The 21,858-nt window shown below is 41.0% G+C and overlaps 1 protein-coding gene across 2 annotated transcripts; it reads right to left on the reverse strand.

Annotated features, from left to right (window-relative positions):
* Positions 1-16,280: 16,280 nt before the first annotated feature.
* On the reverse strand, positions 16,281-19,944 carry LOC122645586. Of its 2 annotated transcripts, XM_043838890.1 has the most exons (6): positions 19,712-19,918; positions 18,829-18,948; positions 18,640-18,718; positions 18,068-18,154; positions 17,287-17,349; positions 16,281-16,582 (listed from the first exon to the last, which is right to left on the reverse strand). In XM_043838890.1, the coding sequence occupies exons 1-6, from the start codon at positions 19,765-19,767 to the stop codon at positions 16,502-16,504; spliced, it is 486 nt and encodes a 161-aa protein (XP_043694825.1). In that variant the 5' UTR covers positions 19,768-19,918; the 3' UTR covers positions 16,281-16,501. The 2 variants fall into 2 exon arrangements, with proteins under 2 accessions (XP_043694825.1, XP_043694826.1); XM_043838891.1 differs by lacking the exon at positions 18,068-18,154 and having other exon boundaries at positions 19,712-19,944.
* Between the last annotated feature and the right edge of the window lie 1,914 nt (positions 19,945-21,858).

Genomic DNA, 21,858 nt, shown 5'->3' on the forward strand with positions numbered 1-21,858 from the left:
CTATGCTCCATAGCCGGGTCGAGACTGCCATGGCTAGTCTTGGGAGATTTCAATGCGTATCTTCTTGCTAGTGACAAGTGGGGTCCGGGTCGATTTAATGCAGGATCGGCTGAAGACTTTGCATCGTTCATTGAGTCAGCTTCCCTTGTGCATCTCCACTCGATGGGGAAGAAATTTACGTGGTCTAATAACAGAAAGAGAGGCATTGTGCGTGCAGTTCTTGATCGAGGAATGTGTAATGAAGCGTGGTTGGAAGCTTTCCCAAGCTGTGCCCAGAAGGTGTTGGTGAGTAGTTACTCAGACCATGCGCCGGTAGCGGTGGATTGCAAAGATGTGCCTCAGCCTCAAAATGCACCCTTCCGCATGAATCGTTTCTGGTCAGAGCATAAGGAGTTTCAGGAGGTGGTGAGAGCGTTGTGGGATGCCTATGCGGGGCACGCCTATGTTTATTATTGCACAGAAACTCAAGAGGCTTAAGGGACCGCTTCGTGAGTGGGCTAGAAAGGTGTTTCCCCATGTGGACTAGGAGGTGGCTAGATCTTTATCTTGTTTAGAAGAGATCCAGCGTCATATTGAATCAGTAGGACTGGACGATGAGCTTTTTGAAAAGGAGGTGACAGCCAGGAGGGAGTACAATGATGCAGTGGAGTTACAGGAAAAATTGTGGGCTGAAAAGTCAAGGGAAAAATGGCTGAGACATGGAGACCGGTGCTCTAAGTTCTTTCATTTATCTACTAAGCTTCACAGGGCTAAGAGTGTCATCCGTGAGTTGGACACAGAGGCTGGGATGGTAGTCATTGATAGAGAGATGATAGGGCAGCAGGTGGTTAGCCATTTTGAAAGACTTCCACAAGAAGGGTGTTTCGGTCCAGCACGAGCACCTTCTTACAGTTATACCTTTATTGGTTTCTTCGGCAGATAATGATCTATTGGAAGCGATTCCTTCTGATGTGGAAATCAAGCAAGCTTTGATGGACTTGGATCCCGACAGTGCGCCAGGCCCAGATGGGTTCCCAGGTACGTTCTTCAGAGTATGTTGGGACATTGTGGGACATGATGTGTGCGAGGCCATTCAAATTTTTTTCAAAGGAGGGGTGGTCACGAGGGGGTAAACTGCAATTTCCTGACTCTCATCCCCAAGGTGGAGAATTCTAGAAAAGTGGGGCAATTCAGGGGCCTATTTGTCTAGGCAACTTTTTCTTTAAACTTATCCCTAAGATTTTAGCCTCTCGGTTAGCGCCTCTACTGCCCAAGCTGATCTCAGAAGAACAGGGCGCTTTTCAGAAGGGTAAAATCATTTTCTCAAATATTGGGGTTGCATCGGAACTAACAAATATGATGAAGGCAAAAAGTTTTGGGGGTAATTTGGGGTTGAAGCTGGATGTACAAAAGGCCTATGATACTTTGGAGTGGCAATTCTTATTTGATGTGCTGAAGAAGTTCGGGTTTCACGCCAAGTGGATTAACTGGATCCACCAGATTCTTGCTTCCACTAATCTGTCCGTCTTGGTTAATGGTGGCCTGGTGGGTTTTTTCGGAGTGGAACGAGGACTACGGCAAGGAGATCCGCTTTCTCCTATGCTATTCATTTTGGCGGAGGAGGTGCTATGTCGGGGGCTTTAGGGGCTCAGACAGAAAGGGTTCCTTAAGGGCATTCCGGGTCCGCGAAAGGTATTGACCCCCTCCCACCTTTTATTTGCTGATGAACTGTTCATTTTTATGAATGCAGGCTTACGGGGGGAGTTAAGGAGCTTAAGGGCTTCCTAGAAGTATATCATGAGTATTCTGGCCAGGGATTTAACTTAGAGAAAAGTAAACTTTTCTTGGGTTCGCTACCCCCGGCAAGGAAAGTGCACATTAAGGAGGTCCTGAAGACTCCAGAGTGCTCCTTCCCTACACGCTACCTAGGCGTACAGATTTTCCAAGGCAAGGTGAAAAGTGATTTGGTCCTTCCATTGGTTGATAAATTAAAAGAGAGATTAACAAGGTGGAAGGGTCGTTTGCTTTTGATGGTAGGGAGGGTGGAATTAGTGAGGGTAGTTCTATGCAGCATCCCATTCACAAATTTTCAGTTTACTTGTGGCCATCAGCTTCTTTGGCTATTATGGAGAGATGGATACGAAATTTTATTTGGAGTGGGGAGGCGATGTCGGCCAGGGCCATCACGGTCAGGTGGGATGCGGTGTGTAAGCCTAGGAAGGAGGGAGGTTTGGGGATTCGACGACTTAGAGACATCAATTTAGCCCTCCTAGCTAAGTTGGCCTAGTTCATTAAATCGGATAACTCAGGTTTGGCAACGTTCTTGAGAGGCAGGTTTGTTGATGTGGATGGGTCTTTACCCAGGTTATAGTCCTCTTCCATCCTACCTAGGCTGAGAAAGGTCTGGACTTATGTGGGTGATTCGGAGTGCTAGATCATTGGAGATGGGTCCTCAATCAAGTTCTAGTATGATCGTTGGGTGGGGGAGAACAAGGTAATGGACCGGCTTGGGGACAATGTTCAGCTTCCTAGGAACTTGAGGGCTTGTGTGGCTGATTTTATTCATGAGGGGAATTGGAACCTGCCAGTGGTCACTTCCCCTCAATTGGATGCGGTGTGCAATCAAATTAAGGACATTAAACTGCCGACGGTGATGAGGGAGGATGTGAGGGTTTGGTCCTTGGCAAAATCCGGGAGGTTCATAGTGCAGTCGGCTTGGGAGGGACTCAGACAAAGGGCGTGTTCTCGAAGCTGGGCGGAGGTGGTGTGGTTGAAGGGCCTGCAACCACGTATTTCAACGTTTGGATGGCGTCTGGCATGGGGTTGCCTACCAACAGATGATCTTGTAAGGAAGAGAAAGGTCCCATAGGTCTCTAGGTGTGAATTTTGCAGAAAGAGCCAACAAATATTCAGCCATTTATTTTTGGAGTGTGAATTCAGTGTGAGTGTCTGGACGGAAATGCTTAGGAGGTTTGATGTCAGATGGGGAGATTTTCCCTCAATGGAGGAGCTGTTCTCTTGGTGGAAAAGGAAAGCGAGGACCATATCATTATAAAAAGCTTGGTGCCCCCTAGTTGTTCTGATTCCGTATCAACTGTGGAGGGAACGAAACAGAAGGAGGTTTGATTCCAGGGAAGGCTCATACAAGATGGTAATCAAGCTGGTGCTGTCGGCTCTGGCTGAGTTCTCTTACCTAGTTCCAATGACCGTGAGATCAGTTACTGAGTTGATTCTCTCAAAAACCTTGCATGTGAAGGTCGTGCCGCGGAAGCCGCAACAGATTCTTGAACTCTGCTTCCCTATTTAGGGGGTTACCAAGCTAAATATAGATGGATGTTCTCTAGGAAATCCAGGGTGCTCAAGGGCAGGAGGAATCATTCGCAATCATTTGGGTACCCCCTTGCGATGCTTCACTTCCTATGTAGGAGTGGGAACTAACTTCCTGGCAGAATTTGAAGCATTTTTTATAGGCATTCACCATGCGATGTCCTTGCACATGGAAACGCTCTGGGTGGAATGCGACTCTCTCTCAGTGGTGGTATGTATTTTAAACCAGCGCATTCCATGGATTTTTCAGCAAAGGTGGTGGCACTACAAAAAATTTCTGGACAGCACCTCTTGGAGGGTTACGCATTGCTACAGGGAGGTGAACACTGTGGCAGATAAACTGGAAAATCATGCGGCTTCTACGTTGACTAGCAATGTTTGGGACAGCCCCCCGGCGTTTATTTATAGAGAAATTTCTGGAGATGCCCTCATGAAACCTAGATACAGATTCATGTAATGTCCTATTTGGTTGGGTTCTGCTCTACTGATGGCCATGCCGAAGGTGGACCAGATACTCAATAACTTTGTAATGATCTTGATTGTTTGGTGTTTTTAATATAACTCAGCTGCTAACATTTAGCAAAAAAAAGAATTATTTCATTAAATGAGACAATAGCAAGGATAGAGAGAGATTATAGAGTTACTTAATTAGATGAGAGAAGAGAATACCTGATAAAGGAGAACCAGCTAAGAAGAATTCGAATATACACAATTGACTTCTAGGAGAGAGAGAGAGATGGGTATTGATTCTCTAAATTATGATTAATAAAGCATGAACTTAATAAAAAAAATTAAGGGGAAAGTTTTCATACACGGCTATGTAAGTCACCTGTATGTGAGAGGGTGGGAGTTTCAAGGCATTAATTAATGGGTGGGGGTTTATGACTTTTCCAACTCTTTGTGAGAGGGGACAAGACCGTGCAAGCTTACACGGCCGTGTATGAAAACTTACCATATGGAAACAAAATAAAAGTTTTGACAGAATGTTACAATATACTTGTCATTGCCTGCATTTTTTTTTTATATTTAATTATAAAAAAAAAAAAAAGGAAACCCAACTAAGAAGAAGCCTAACATACACAATTGGCTTTTAAGAGAGAGAGAGAGAGAGAGTGTGTGTGTATGTGTGTGGTTCTTGATATTTAATAATAAAAAAACTTCTTTCAAGTGACAAAAAGTAATAGAAGACGGAGGAGGAGGAGAACGGTGACGAAGAGGGATAAAGGAAAAAATTTCAACACGGAGACGAAGAGGTAAAGCTTTCAGTAATGTTTCGCTTTGATATCATGTTTCCCATACACAATTAGATTGTTGACTATATATGCTGACTGAGAGGGCATCCTATCATCACTCTGTAGGTCAAACTACGGTCCATGGATCAAGTCATGCTTCCCTAAGGGAACCAATTATAAATCAATTAGGGTATCGCACGCCCTGGGTTAGCCCATGGTCGCCCTTGGGCGCCCTATTTAAATTTTAGGGTTTCCCATGGTCGCCCATGGGAACCCTAGTGCACCCCAATTAGGGTTTGGTCTGACAAACCAATGCCCTGCTCTACTGTTTTGTGTCCCATGCAATTATTGAACCCAAAACAGTTGGAGAAAATTCATCTCTAATCCATCACATGGAAAGAAGGATCCATCCCATACCTGAATGCGCAGCGAAAATAAATCGATTCGGGTTTCTTCACATCCCATGAATAATTAATAATTAAAACAAGAGGAATTCATGAAGAATTGCTAACCTGGTGAGCCTCAAGTGTTTCTCCTCCAATAGACAATGGTTCTTCCTCCAATGAGCGCTCCAAGTAAATAGATCTGAACCTCCAATGGTGCTACCAAGGTTCTTCAAGCCAATCCCAAATGCTCTCCAATTCTTCAAGCACAGATCTGGGTTTCTCAAACCCTAACTCTCAATTGCAGTAGAGAGAAACTAGAAGAAGAAGAAGAAGAGAGATCACAAGAGGGAGAGAGAGACCAAAACGAAGGCTAGAGGGAGCCAGACAGAAAACGTGGAGCAATTCCCCCTCTGCGTTTTCTGGTCCCCTTATATAGAGGCAGGGTTTAATTATAAACCCTAATAAGATTAGGATTAATCCCTGTGAGAGTCTAACTCTCTCCCTCTTTTGTTTGGCAATTCTGTTCAAACTTAAAGTGCTTCAAAAAGGTGAAGAAGGAGAATCTAATAGGGAAAGTATTAATTAGTTACTTTATTTAAAATTTATGGATAATTACAATTAGCTCCATATCCATTAATTAAATAAAAAACCAATTAATTTAATAAATTTCAAATAACTCCCTATATGATAACAAATTATCATATACAACCCCCCACTAATCAACACCATCATTATGGAATCTAGGGCATGTACACTTGTACTGCCAAACCCCAATCCATAGTACATGTCCATATAAGAGTATCTATGCATCTGATCGGGTCCTGCAAAACTCGATAAAACCCTTTGTTCAAATAGTCATATATAATCTATTATTTATGTAAAATAGATTTTTGCAAAACCATTTCCAAAACGGTACTGGATCCAGATTCCGATTCGACCATACACAGACAGTCTCAATCTTGATGTTCCCCAATCGGGCAGTGGTGACCATGTTGAGTTACTCCTTCACTCACAAAGTGTTCTCGCATTCCCAGAACACCGGCTTTGACTCGCTTGAGTCTCAGTCATTGATGAACCAAAGAATACGATCACACTTTGCAGTGACAAGGTTCCCTCAGGCAAAGGGTGTCGGTGACACATGTCTATCCCTTCCTACATCTGGAAATAATACATGAGGGAATCGACAAAGTAGATTCTTCGCCAATACACACATCAAACATGTGACTTGCATTCGTACCCTGACATCACATGTCTAGGCATACCCAATGCGACGACCATATGATAAGGGTCCTCAGCCCAAACCCTAGTCGTGACTACCATTTTAAGTAAAACTTACGAACACGTAATGCTCAAAAATTTTATATCGCATGTGATGATATTAAACTACAATGTATAAAAGTTCAATACAAAGTAAAACCGGGTTGAACAGGACCGAACTGGGTTGTATGGACACACACAAGTCCAACAATCTCCCACTTGTACATCAAAGCCAATTACCCATACATTTTAAACCCATGCCCTCCATGTGTTTCTCAAACACTCCAGGAGACAAACCTTTTGTCATGGCATCAGACACATTTTCAGTTGTGTCCACTTTGGAGATTCTCACGTCGCCCTGCTAGATAATCTCTCTAATGAGGTGATACTTCAGCTGCACATGCTCGTTCCTCTAATGAGCCCTAGGCTAATTAGCTTGTGAATAGGGCCTTTGTACAAGATTAGGGACTACTCCACAAACTAGGGGTGTCAATTCAAGGCCCGGCCTGGTAGAACTGCCCGACTGAAGCCCGGCCCGGCCCAGTCCATTTACTAAATGTGTCGGGCTTAAGCCCGGCATGTTTAGTAACTGGGCGATCCTGGTGTGGGGTCTTAGCCTGTCATGCGCCTAACCGGACCGACCGAATGAATGCTAGCCCGACCTTGATGTGTAAAGATATCCCAGGAACTGGGTGATCTTCCATCCTCTCCTACTACTCCTTTCACCTTCAACACAGAACCACCACCACATATATACTCATTATTTTCTTATCTATGATTTGATTAAGTCCTCCTAATCCAATCTTCCATAAAGAAACAGTTCAGTTACAATTTGATGACAGGAAATCTAATATAAGGTTCTTGATGATACTATACCTGATAAGCTGAAGTTCATGCACCAAAGACGAAGTCGGAGGGGAAGTCATGGCGGCTATATTTGGGTGAGTTTTGGCAGCTATATTTGGGTGAGTTTCGGCTTGAACCCACCTTTGATGAAGCTAATAGACAACTTAGCAAATGAAGAAGAAGAAGAAGAAGAAATAGCCAAATTGACTACTCCTTTCCTGAACCCACCTCTACTATTATTTCACTGATGAATAAAAGGTTTAGCCCAATCACGTAACTTCAACATCTTCCACCAAACCCAAGAACAATTTTGAATCGGTTGCACAGTCCAAATGGAATCCCTCTTCAGGTATCTATGTTGAATCCAATTCACCCAAAGTGAATTTTTTTTTTAGGCTACCCTCCAAATTTGCTTCAAAATTCCTGCCACATTCGTATCTTTAATACGCCTCACCCCTAGGCCTCCCTCATTTTTTTAGCTTTCAAATTTCATCCCACGCAATGTAATGGATTTTTCTCCATAGAAGGACCAGACCACAAGAAATTTGAGAACATCGATTCCAACTTCTTGATCACATGCCCAAGCAAGCCAAATAACCCAGACCAATAAATGTATCCACCTTGGAGGACAGATATAATAAGTTGAAGACGACCAATAAATGAAAGAAAGCGAGACTTCCAACCTTCTAACCTCTTTCTAACCAAGTCAAAGAGAGGGGCACAATCACTAGCTTGCAATTTTTCGGAAACCAACGGAACACCTAGATACTTTATTGGAAGTTGGGCCTCAGTAAAACTGGTCATCTCCAAAAGATTTTCTCGAAGCTGAGTATTCACCCCACCCATGATGATAACAGATTTAGACTAATTCACATGAAGACCTGAAATATTGGAGAAGGTACTAAAAGTACCCATAACTGCCGACATAGAGACACAATCCGCCTTAAGGAGCACCATCAAATCATCTGCAAATACTAAATGGGAAAGCAACATAGGTTTACATCTAGGGATAAATTGCACCCTTCTTTCAAGCACATCATTCTTCAACATCAAAGAAAGACCTTCCATAGCTAGAGTAAAGAGGTAATGGGATAGTGGATCCCCTTATCTAATCCCTCTACTACTAGCAAAAAAACCTGCAGGACTACCATTCACAAGAACTGAAAACATAGGGGTTACCACACATCGTTTTGCCCACAATATAAATTTAGAAGGAAAACCCATCAACTCCATCATTTGAAAAATATAGTTCCATCTCAACGAGTCATACGCTTTATAGAGATCAATCTTGAGGATGGCCATATGAGGGGAATATTTTTTATTAATCTCCCTAGCCACATCATGGCAAACCAAAATATTATCGGCAATAGATCTCCTCTTAATAAATGCTGATTGATTAGGAGAGACTAGAAGCCCAATCACCTTCTGAAGTCTATTGGCTATAATCTTAGATATGAACTTGTAAAGAAGATTGCACAAGGCAATAGGTCTATAGCCACTAAATTCCACAACATTATCAGACTTCGGAATGAGGCAAATGAAAGTAAAGTTCACTGACCGGGGCATGAAGGAGTGATTAAAGAACCACGGAATCACTGCAATGAGGTCCACGCCAATGATATTCCACGCATTCTTAAAAAAGTGAGCATTGAATCCATCCGGACCGGGAGACTTATTGTTCATGCAGGAAAACACCACATTCTTTATCTCATTAGCAGTGATCTCAGCCACCAGGGAGTCTCTATGAGGATCTTCAAGAGTCTGATTCACTTGCAAGTTAGAAACTAATCCACCCTCGTCTGGAGATGACCCAAATAAGGTGGAAAAGAATTGGACCTCGTCAACCTTAATGAGGGTTGGATCTTGAGTAGTCGTTCCATCCCTTCTAATCACTTCAAGGATCTTATTGGTATTCAATCTACAATTGACAGCTTTATGGAATAATCCATTATTGCCATCCCCAAGCTTCAACCAATCAATTCTAGATTTTTCACGCAGAAAAGCTTCCTCATCTCTCAAAGCTTCCATATAAGAAGACTTCTCCTCCATTTCATCACTGGCCAATTGTTCATTAAGGGGGTCAAGATTTAGAAAATGACAAATGAATTGCAATGCCTCCTCTTTCTCCTTAACTCTCAAAAGAACATTTCTTACAACGTCTTTATTCCAATCCTTCAACACCTTCTTAACATTTTTCAAACGCGCAGCAAAACAAGAAAGAGGGTTGAGATTATGAGAGACAACCTCTCTCCACCCCTGGGAAATCACCTCAAGGAAATCACTCTTATACATCCAAGAATTAAATAACTTGAATGGTTTGCCCAAAGTTCTTTGCATCGAATATGGTTAAACAAATAGGATTGTGGTCGAGACTCTGGGGGAGAAATTCAGCCTCGAGCTTCTCAACTGATCCATCCAAAAAATTAACAAGCACCCGGTCTAGTCTACAATCGATCCTACTAGCCCCCACTGGCCATTAAACCAAGTGAATTCCTCCTTTCCCCTTAATTTCAAGAAGCCCAGCATCGAAGAAGAATTTGTTAATAATTTTAAGAAGCCCAGCATCGAAGATGAATTTATTAAAATCATCCACAGCATGTTGGAGAATCCCATCACCTCCCCTCTTCTCCCTATGATTTCTCACAACATTGAAATCCCCAAGCACAGTCCACAGCTCTTGGATATTACTACCAATATAATTCAAATCTCTCCATAACTCTTTCCTACCATTCATATTATTTAAACCATAGACATAAGAACACTTAAAGGAAACAAACATTCCAATGATATCAATTGCCAAATGGATCAACTGGAAAGTTACCTGAGAGATGTTCACCTTGAGCACCGAAGCATTCCATCCTACCCAAATCCTTACAACTGAGGATGCAGATCCATTATGGGAAAACTACCACCCCGAGATCAACGGCTTAAAAATCGAATCAATAGCACCCTCCTTCACTTTGGTTTCTAACAGCACACACATGCAAGCAGAAGATTTTTTAACCAAATCTTTAACTGCTCTATGTTTTTTCAGAGCATTAAAACCCTGAATATTCCAGCAAATAACCTTCATTAAATACTCAAGCAAAAGTAAACCGAACATAATCAATGCTCCATCATTCGAATTTGGAGCTCCATACCACCGATCCCCCATCATTTTTTCTTATTGGCACCCTTTCTCTTACAAGGTTTAGCAGATTTAGGAGATATAATCTTGCTCTTCTTGTCATGTGAACGAATGGATTCCACCCTATCCCCCTTAAGAGCACCCTTAGCCTTCTCATTCTTCCTCAAATTAGACTGGTTGCGCCTCCCACTGTGAACCGGTGGAAGTTAGATGACAATACTTCCACCACTAAGGCAATATTCAGAAATAACTCCACTCCTAATATCTTTTTGAAAATCGGACAACTCATCTACAACAATAGTAGGGACCACCTCATGCTCATCAGAACTGGGACTCACATCATTCAAACCAAGGTCAACATCAACTTCACTCGGATCTCCCTAGAGTAACTCCTTAACATTATTGTACCAAGGCTCCCCAACCGGAGAACCATCGTTCGAGTAATCACCCCTTGAGCTCTCCTCTTCACCCACTCTTCCAATGGATGAATTTTTTTTTTCTTTAATAGACTTGACTACCACCTCATGACCATTTGGGTCCCACCGTGTTTGAGGTGGCCTGCGCAATCTAGTACTCCTCTTGCATTCACCTTCAACCTCACCTTGCTGACTCATCTCCATACCATTAGAAATAACCATTTCCCCCAACTCCCATCCCTGCAAAGACAAAATAGCACTACCACTAGGTTGATTGGGCATATTGCATGAAAAAGGAAAAAACTATAGCTGAGAGCTCTCCACCGAAGCAAGGACCAGACTAGAAATAGAATCCACTTTTAGTGTCTCTACCCCCTCCTCCTGCAGCTGCATCTGGTCAGACACAGAAATCGAAAAAGGAGCACCTATTAACCCACCTAACCCTCCACCAACCTCCTCTATTGCGCAAGCTTCAAGAATTCCAAAAACAAAAAACCTGTTGGACTCAAAGTCCTTACCAACAAATTGCAAATCATGGAAATAGCAAGCCCCCAGTTGGCTTTCACTCCTCAACTCTCCCTCTCTGAAACCCGTACTCCCATCACCATCATTCTTGTCTCTAGGCACCAAGTTACTCCCCTCCGCAATGTAGTCAACCACCGTTGCAACCTCACCACCTAAGGAGGATGGAGGTGGTGCCGAAAGTAGACAAGACCCATCCTCTCTGTTGGACGCAGTGAAGCCCGAATTCCCTCCTCCTTCAATGAATTTCTCACTGTTATGGTGTCTTTTTCTTCTGGGTCTCACTTGCTAGAATTTAGTTTCACCGATAAGATCTTCCCCAACTGTAGCATCTTGAGTCTGATCAGTCCAAGAGGGTTTACTTCTTGAAAGAGGGTTGAGGGCACATTGGCTGTCTCCATGTCCAAAGACTTGGCACAAGCCACACCTTGGCAATTTCCATTCGTACACCACCGACTGAATAAATGACAAACCCCCTTCCATTATAACTTCTATTGAACTGCATAACTCCTTAGATGCAGAAGCTTCAACACAAAGTTTTGCGTAGGATAATCTTTCTTTCAAGCGCGTCCATCGATCAAAAAATAATGGAATTCCTATGTTACTTCCAGTGATGCTCAATGCATCTTTAGTCCATAAATGAAATGGTAAGTTAGGAAGGGAACCTAAAGAGGGATAGATTTCAGATCTGCCCGAGACAAGCTGGCCTAAGTAGACCAAAGTTTCAGCACCATAGGGCATCTCTGGACATACCAGATACCTCCCTCAATCACTCTAAACTTGTCATCTTCATAAACAAACAAAAACATAAATACCCTTGAATCCAACATCGAGACTGAAACAAAACCTCCACATTTCCATTGCTTCAACAATGAATCTTTAACCAATGAAAATGGTGGATGTTTTCCCACAAAGTACCCCAGTAAAGTGTTATTCCATAGATTTACTTCCTCCTCAACCACCAAATTTGGACATAATGCCACTTGCCTTCCACCCACCACACCAGGCTCCACATAATGCAGTTGAACCCCTTCCGCATTGCCTAATGATGATTTAAACAGAGAGCTCCACCTCCCCATGGTTCCAGCATTATTGATCTGTGACTTTTTAACAACCTTCTCCTCCCCCAACAGAAGTGTGTGCCTCTATTACTCTCTCCTCCATTCAACTAGTATCTGATACCCTCTCTTATTGTAGGAGAGTACTGAGAAAAAGGAAAAATGTATTTACCACCTAGATTAGGGCCTAGGACCCATTAATGGTGTCCCTCCTTTGCAGAAGGGGCACTTAGTCAACTCCAAAACTCAATGGCTGGTTTACCCTAGATCTCTGGGTAAATGTCAGGTTACGTTTGGGGAAAGTGTTAGGCTCCCCCAAAACGTCCAGCTAGAGTCTGTCTTCCTAGACCATACTAGTTGTATACTTGTTTATATATATATTATGCACCTGATTAATCTAATTCAAAAGGTTTGGAATTTTCTATTGAGGTTTATGAGCCTAATTAATCTAATTAGAACTAATGTCTTAATCCTAATTACTAATCTTGAATTAGGTGATTAAGTATATTATACAGCCTAGTTGATCTAATGGATGCATTTTACTATGAGTTGAAAACCCTAACTCTATGGTCAATGCTAAAGTCAACTACAAAAGACTGACTAAAACCCAAACTAGGTTTAGCACAGTAAACACATAACTTATGACAAATACTGGTCCTAGACCCTAATCTAGGTGGCAACTCCCTTTCCCCAATCTACCCTCTTGCAACGTGAGAGGATATTAACACGGTACCATTAGTAATCTGCTACTTTCTCCCTCGATGACCAATTCGGATTTCCATCTATTGTACCTACACTCTATCCGGCTAAACCAATCATCATAATACCTAAGAATGACACTCTATCTAGCCAATCTAGTTTTCATAATACCTAAGAACGACATCGTATCCGACCAAACCAGTTGTCGTAATACCTAAGAATGACACTTTATCCGATCAAACTAAACATTATAATACTTGGGAGTGACACTCTATCAAGCCAAACTAGTGGTCATAATACTTGGTAGGGATGTCAATTGATCAGTGACGGTTGATTGCGATCGGGCTTAAATGGTCACCACCAAATTTAATCCCAGCACCATTCCTGACTGTTTATGTGATTGGGCCTTGAAAGGTCAAGCATGGAAACAGTAGCAATCGGTAGGTTGGTCATTGGACCATAATCGGGCATTTCTAATCGGTACAATACCGGGCCAAAATCTGTCTCTTCCAATCTCTGTCAGTTTTTGGGAGAGAGTCTCACCTGCTAAAAAAAGGAGTTGCACAAAGGGAATTATAAAATGAGAAAAAGAGGAAGCAAGCCAGCATCAGTAGGGGTAAGGGTACTTGAGGGGACAACGGAAGCATGTGCAGAAATTGAAGAACTTGGCCAGAAATCACTATTTATTCTCAAAAGAGTAGAAGACAAGAGCTAAGAAACCAAGGTTTCAAAAGGAACATTGTTTCCCTTTCTTTCTCTCATGGTATGCATACTAAGGTGATGCACTAGTGGAGGCTATGACCAATGGTAGTGTTGGATATGTCTCGTTACACAATCATTTCGTCTTAACATCTTAGGGTTTCACCTTTGAGAAGTTGGAACGGGGAGGGAGACTGGAGAGAGGGAGAGAGACCTTCAGAAAGGGTAGTAATCAATAAATGGAACGGAGATACAGATTGAAGTGGGGAACTAAAAAAGTAAATTGAGGTGAGGTGGTGGAGCAAGAGTGACGCAAGTGTGTGGGATTTATCAATTTGGATCCTCTACAGCCGGACAGATAGCGGCTTTGGTGTTGCCTACACCCAGATAGGGATGTGGACCCCACCCTGGTAGGGTGCTCAGGCAGTGGGTAGGGCAGTCATTTCGCCCCTGTCTGGGTGTGGGCAACACCAAGGCCGCTACCTGCCTGACCGTAGAGAATCAGAATCCAAGATTTATGGACAGTTGTCGTCTGTTGGTCTTAAGTCGTTAAAATTAAATGTATATTATATTATTTTAACACCAGTCTTCACGATGTATGTATAATATTATATATATATATATATATATATATATATATATCAATGTATGTAATGCTTATTCGGTCAGGTCGGTCGAGGGAGCTATCGAGCTTGTTCATTGTACTGGGAACATATTACCTAGGAACAACACTCTATTTAGTCAATCTAGTCTTGATAATTCCTATAAAAGACATAATCCATGGCGTCTCTATCCTTATCCAGGAATGGCATACTAATCTGGTAGTCATGGCACTAACAATGGACCAAGAATACTTGATGAGGATACTACGTTTGTCAATCAATTGACGAAGGAAGGTAGCACTGTAATGGTCGAGCCGATGGTTCGTAATCTCGGATCGGATCAGTCGATATCGACTAGATCGGATCTGTATTGGCCATGACCGATCCCGATATTAGACCGATCTGTCAAGGTATTCTTGGATCGTTCCCTGGATTGGCCAACTTGGTTGGATCGGCCCCAATCTGATCCTTGCTATTTTTTAGGGTTTTTTTACCAATCTATACCGATTTTTTATATTTTTGATCGATCCAAGCCCAATCCCAAAACCTGAATTTTGATCATTCTCTACCGATCCAAGCCAAGTTTGACCGATCCGGATCGATATCGGCCATGACCGATCCCAAGTCTGATACCTAGATTTTGAACCTTGGTCGACCCATAATGACCAAAGAACAACACCTAAACTTGCATTCGTATGGAAATTTTTGAGAATATCTACACCCTAAATATCTGAAAGGTGATATATGTATATATGCAATTGGCATGCAAATTAGGATTTTAGATGTTTAACCAAAACATGAAAATATGGACATATGCAAATTAGGGTTAATGGTTACAATTAGTAGCTAATGTACAAACACGGTCTAACAACATGTTCATATAGAAGAGTTTAACCAGAGATTCAAATGGGGATGGTGGTAATGATAGTGGTGGTAACGACACAGTGACTACTGATTTCTAATTTTTTTTTTTTTTTTGGTTGGAACTACTGATTTCTAATGGATGGATTTGTTTCAATATTTGTACACACATTCCTGTACCATGGAGTGTTCTTGTTGGTGTTTCTTGGCCCTTGTGCCGATGCATACAAAATATGTATCCTCGGCCTGAGGATGAGAGCGCTGGCATAGGCCACACTCCCGAACAGTTCTTTTTTCCCTTAAACAATTTCCTTTTGATCTACTGTATTGATTCTGTTATAACGTTTATGACCTACCTTACCAGGGAGGCAAAGGTTAGGGGGTGGAGGACAGTTGTGGACATGGTAGTGAACATTTATAATTTCTTTTTTTTTTGGGTAGAACATTTATAATCTCTTTTATGCGAAGTATATTATTCTGTTTTCTTTCACATTATAAAAAAGGACCGTATTTCCCTCCACCCACGCTGTTGAACCGCCCTCAGAAAACTGCCCAAAAAAAAAACACTATCAGCTTCACCAAGCGATTGCCAAGCCCATGAGAACTTTCCCCAGGTCTTCTACTAATCCCAACCTTTCAACCTCCCGATGCACTACCGCTGCCGTTGTTAACGGCTGTAAGGTGAGGAAGGAATTTGTGGCCGGAAGAGAGGATCCACCCACTACCGCTGCCGTTGTTAACGGCAGGAGGGTGAGGAAGGAATGTGTGGCCGGAGGGGAGGATCCACCCACTGGGGGATTTGCAGGCTTAATATGATTTCCCAAACTACCCATTCATTTGAAGGCCTAGTGTGATTTCCCAAAGTACCCACCAAGTTGAAATTATTATTTCATGATTTGAGAAGAGATAAGGGTCCATGGGATTTTACATCTTTAGGCCTTCTAAATAACTAACATATGATCCTGTAGAAACAAACAATGTATGGTTACAAATTCTGTTTGTAACCTCCTTGGATACGAAGAGAAGAACCTTTAATTAAACACTAAACACCACCTATTATGTTTAATTTCATTGTACACTAGGTCATTTGCATCTAAAGCAGCTTATCCCAATTCCGCCAATCCAAAGCAGCGTATTCATACTGCATTACTAGAGCAAGGGCAGAATCTGGCCGATTCCTGAACAATTTCAGCCGATCCAAATTAGAATGATAGAATTATCTGGGACAGATCCGATTCCACTGTTTAAAACCCTGAAAGGCATAATTGATGAACAAAGCTTAACAAACTTCTGGATGGATGCTACAACTCTTTACACATCAAATATTCAGGAGCAGAACCAAGCTGTTTTTCTGATGGCAGCAAATCAACATTTGCAGGCTAAGAAAGGTTATTTCAGGACTTTCTAGATTGGATCTTCATCACTCCAAGAAAGCCAGTCTTTGGAAAGGATCCTTCCATCAAACAAAACATTGTGAATGATCTCAATTCTTAGTCTTTTGGAGTCGACAAGTGTATCCCATGTCGCTTGAAGAACTCCCTAAACCCATATGCACTGGCATCATAATTGAACTGCAGACAGATTAAGTGATACAAATTATACGACATATACTTTAATCACTATCATGAAATAAGCATAGTTATCAATGCGGAAAAACGACCATGGCGTTACAAAGGGGCAAAATTCAAGGCGACACCGCCATGGAGACGCCTTGATAACTATGGTAATAAGTAACAACACCCCCCCCCCCCCCACCCCCAAAAAAAAAAAAAAAAAGATGTGAATAATGAGATTCAGAACATTATAAACTGAAGTCACAGACTGCAACTGATCTTTAGGTTCTTTTTAGCAATTTTGTGCCTATTCATGATAACCCACAAATAACTAGCAGAGACAAGTATACCTTTTCAGCACTCCTTTGCACCCAGACCAATCCCACGACCGAGTGTTGGCTCTAATGGGTCGTTAATACCTTTTAATTTAAGACAAAATTCTTTATCTTCTGTCAACTATTCCTAGTCTTAGCGTCTTGAGAACAGACTTGCAAAGAGCCCATTTCCCAATCATCAAAGGAACTATATTAGGCCCAAAAAAAAAAAAAATCTTTTTCTTTTGATGGAAAACATTACAACATTGCATTTACTCATTTATTTATTTTTTCAGGGGCGCATAGAGCTCATTAGAAGAGAATATCTAACTTTGGTCCATCACTACACCAATGTAGGCACCTGACGAGATTTAATTGATAGAATTGCAAATGAAGTTCAGAACTTACAGGCAAGACCTTGACTGAGTATTTTGTTATACTAGGATCAACAACCCTCCCTTGGTTCACAGCCTGTAACAAGGACATTTTTAATGTTAGACGTTATTTGGGATAAAGAATACGGAAGCAGTGATTTCTACCACTAAATGTCAACAAATAAAGTCAAGCGGCAACCAGAATGTTGCATTAGAACTTGTAACAGATGCAATAACCAAGAAACCTGCAGCTAAAACAAAGCTAAAGACTTTAAACTTCACATCTGTTTCCATAAGAAGGTTCACCATGATTCTGTATGAAACATGCTTGGGAAAATGACCTAGTTTTAAATTGAGTCTATTTTCAGGCAATCAGTACTACCCCAGGAATAGCCTGCCATCCGTCCCTTGAGACCATAACAATCAGTGGCCAGGCAACCAGAGCTGGTGAATACAATTTCAACCCCCCCCCCCCCTCCTCACAATGATCAGTCACTAAATCTTTGGATAGCAACCAACTTGTGTCATTGTGCAGTACCAAATCGATTTTCACAACACAAGTTTATACATAAAGGGAAAGCCTATTATAGTGAAGGATGCCTTCATTCGTCACTGTGAGAGCAGAGCACTGCATTCATATCAGCATGGCCACCACACTAAATTGGTTGAAAACAAAATTAAAGCTTCTTCAACCAAATTATGGAAAGAGAAATAACTAAAGCGGTGAAGTGCCACCCTTAGAAGAACAACACATAAAAATTAAAATTTTTTTATGAGAAACACATAAAAATAAGTTGAAGAGAAGCAAAACATACTTGTTCTGGGCTGTAAAATATTTCAATGAAGGGATAGTCTTTCCGCTGTCGTGTTATACAGAATCCAGGATATTTTGGACATTCAACCTGGATAACATCATAGGAAGAGTCCATGTTAGGGTGAAGTGATCAACATCTGAAAGTCAGGCATTCTAGTGATGTGTGTGCTTTTTCTTTATAGGTTAATGCACATACAATTAAAAAACTTAAATTAGTGATAGAAGGTATGCTTCCGGCCATGTGACCCATCATTCCAAGGGGAAAATGATTTACAATTAGATGAAAGCATAAAATACAACAAATCAAAAATCAATTATTCCAGCTGACAATAAAGAAAAATGACAAAAGCAAATATTTTATCCACAAAGACATTTGGAGGGGGTACATGGGCATATACTTGACAACTAATCCCCCTCTTCAGCTGAGGAAGAAATACAATTCAAAGAACACTGTGGAGCAGAATATTAAACAAATATCATTGTAACCTGTAAAACACACAAAACTGTTCGTGGCATGGCCTTCGAACAGCATGCCTGATAAATTTTGCAAAAAGCTTAGGAATGGAATCATACACGCATAAATTTTATATGGGGATAAAACTCAGCCGCAGCTTCCTCTAGTACTTTATCGAGATGCCTTGTATAGGCACACCTGCAAATAACATGCAAACAAGTAGACCAAAGCAGCTGAGATGAGTTTCTGTGATAAATCAATACACAATGAACAGCCTGATGCAAAGAATTGAAATGGAAAGCCAATACCTGAGAGTAAATGCAACAACCATGGGACGACCTTCATGCAGGAGCTGCACAAACTCTCGCTCTGATGTGAAGTGAATAACTCGTGAGGGCCCAAAGTCCTTTGGGTAACCAATGTAATACCTAAAATTTTCAGGAAGGACTTCGTCAAGAGAAAGGAAAGGTTCCCTCGGGATTGGACAAAGTTTCAAAATTTGGATTGAATCAGCAGAATTGGCCGATTTAACTAGGAATTGATTGACCCTGATTGGGACTAAATGAGTTCTGACTAACTTGGGTATGACCGAGTTCACCTGATCTAGCCTTACTCAAATTGGAATTGATGGATACCAATCCTATCCCAACCTGCGAACTTTAAAACGTTGGATAAGGAACTACATGAAGATCACTCAGATTCGATAAGTCCTTTACTATTACACTAATGGAAGAAATAATTGAAATTTTGAGGAAAATCTATTGAAATTAGTGAAATATTTCTGTTTCACCATGGTTCATGATCTGGTCAAATTGACAAAATTGTTGAAATTTGTTAATATTAATGAAAAAATTCTGTTTCCCCAATGAAATCACCCCACAAGGCGAAATCTCAAACATTACAGATTATGCTATGGAAGAATAACAAGAAACCCCATTTTTTTACCAGGGATAGCTTTCAAGTGCATCTCTAAGCTATTTTCAATCTCTCCTACTACCAAAAATTGGATTAGAAAATAATTTTGTTTGGGTATCCTTATTAATCAGCTAGTACAAAACAGCAAAAACAAAAAATACAGAACAAACTAAATGACAAGATTTTAATTGCGATAAAGAATAATTTGATCTTCACAGGGAGTGAACATGTAAACTACATGGGCACCAAAGTAAAGGCATAAGAATGAACGCATACTTGCTCGAAGCGCAGAGGCGACTGATCATCCGGTCAAAGAACGATGACTCCTCCATCTGGGTTCAGCAAATGTTAAGGGAAACTGCTTCTGATCAGACAAGGTTACACAAAGATAACAGATTCATAGTAAGCATAAGCAGGAACGGAATCTTAGTAAGCATTAGTAGATGGATAACTAAGCAGACCAATGCAGACGCAGGACCAAGTGGAGAAATTAAGAGAGAGAGAGTACGATGTAGTAGAGAGTACAGAAATTTCAAAAACCCTAATTCCAAGCCAAGAGTTGAGAATTTTTCATTCGCAATCCGGAATAAAAACTTTACAAAGTCAAAAGCAAGCAACAAGAGAGGAGTGAATAGGGGTTTGGATATCATGTGCAGGTGGCACGTTTGGCATCCGAATAGGGATGTCAACAAGCCGGGCTGGGCTGGGCCCGGTATGTCAACCTAATCCTAGGGGTCTTAAACTAAACCCAAGCCCAGCCCGGCCCAGCCCACTACTGGCAGGGTTTACAAGAGCCCGACCTGGTCCTGATTGACCCTGACTGGGCCGGGTCAACCCTGATTGGCCCTGAATTGCATGTGGCAGTGCTACAAATCTCAGCAGTGTATACATCATTACTAGTGTATCATTTGGTCCATAAAAGAATTTGAATGGTGGAATAGATCTGTTGCAAAGAAAATTCAGAACTCTTCACCAAAAAAAAAAAAAAAAAAAATTCAGAACAAAGCATGGTTTTTGAATTGTACTTGTAACATATAGAAGGTCAAACTCAAAAGTCAGAAACCAGAAATCAATAGCTCTTATTAACATAACCTTAACTGCAAAGTTACAATGCAAACCAGTGACTAATGAGTGGGAAAAAAAGAAGCTTTGAACCCTTTTCTAAATTTGAATAAGACAGTAAAAAATTTGGTCAAATATTTTAAGAACAGTAAAAATAAATGATCAGAAGATCACTCTCAGGTTGTGTGGTTTGAATGACTTCATTTCCCTTTTTTTCCCATATGGTTGGGTGAGATTAATTATATTCTCACTATTCAGTAGATGGAACTAAAGGTTTGAATCTTTTTGGTTTTTTATACATAAGACTAAAAAAAACCTCAAAAAGGAATGAGAACCACTGATGCCATACAGGCCCAGCCAGGAAAGCTGTAGACTTGTAGTATTATTCGATTAGGTATATTTATTTATTTTTCATATAGGGCGTGTTTGGTTGCAAGGGAAATAGGAAAGCGAAGTGAAGGGATTTTTTTTTCCCTTTTAAGTCGTTTGGTTGCAAAGGAAGTAAAGTGAAATTAATTTTACTAAGTTGTTTGGTTGTCTGTAAGATTGATGTAAAATCAATGTAAAATTTTTTAAAATTTGTAATCCAACCTATTATACTAACTTTCACTTATATAAGGCTCTTTCTTAATAATTTATGAAAAAAAGAACGCTAACCGGTGTTGTAGTGCGGTGTGTACCTGCGCTTAGGCATTGCCGTGCAAAATGGCCGGTGCACCCCTGGAAAGGCAGAAAGGACCAAGGGTGCACCGATCATTTCAAACTTTTGTAATAAATGACAAAATTTTAATGAATTTGAAATTCTATTTGAAAACACATCATATTCATCCCATTGAGACCTATAACATTTACACACAAATGTGCATGGGCAATTAGAGAGCCTCTAAATTCTAACAATTTGGATGATCAGGAAAGGGTATCGCACATCAATGGGGGGGATATTATCGGACATTCATAAATAAATGGATAGACATTTATATTCTTTAATGACCATTGAAGCAAAACCAAATTGTAAATTTGGGCCTAATGATTCAAAATGCAAACATTCAATAAGCCTCTTCTGAACCCTCCCATCCTGCTAAGACATATGTGAATTTCAAATCGAAATCACATGCGGTCAACACATTTTGGGTGGGATTTTGCTTACGACTACGAAACCTAGCTTCATAATCAGGACTTACACTAGCCGGGATATGTGTGCCATCTATGGCACCTATGCAGTCCTAAAAGAGATATGTTCCATTGATTAGTAAAAATAAATTAATATATGCTTAAATGTTTATTGTATTCAAGTTTTGTACCTGAAAATAGAGCATCCATCTAGGATTATCCTTAATTTTTTGAGGGATTTCAGCAATAGG

Source organism: Telopea speciosissima, chromosome 11 (assembly GCF_018873765.1).
Source record: "Telopea speciosissima isolate NSW1024214 ecotype Mountain lineage chromosome 11, Tspe_v1, whole genome shotgun sequence".
NCBI lineage: Eukaryota > Viridiplantae > Streptophyta > Magnoliopsida > Proteales > Proteaceae > Telopea > Telopea speciosissima.

Excerpts from the sequence above, each read along its gene's own strand:
- LOC122645586 (XM_043838890.1), bottom strand. The coding sequence starts at position 19,767 with ATGGAGGAGTCATCGTTCTTTGACCGGATGATCAGTCGCCTCTGCGCT. Across the intron at positions 18,719-18,828 it reads GTTGTTGCATTTACTCTCAG|GTGTGCCTATACAAGGCATC; the intron begins GTATTGGCTTTC and ends TGTTATTTGCAG. Across the intron at positions 16,583-17,286 it reads ACTCAGTCAAGGTCTTGCCT|TTCAATTATGATGCCAGTGC; the intron begins GTAAGTTCTGAA and ends ATCTGTCTGCAG.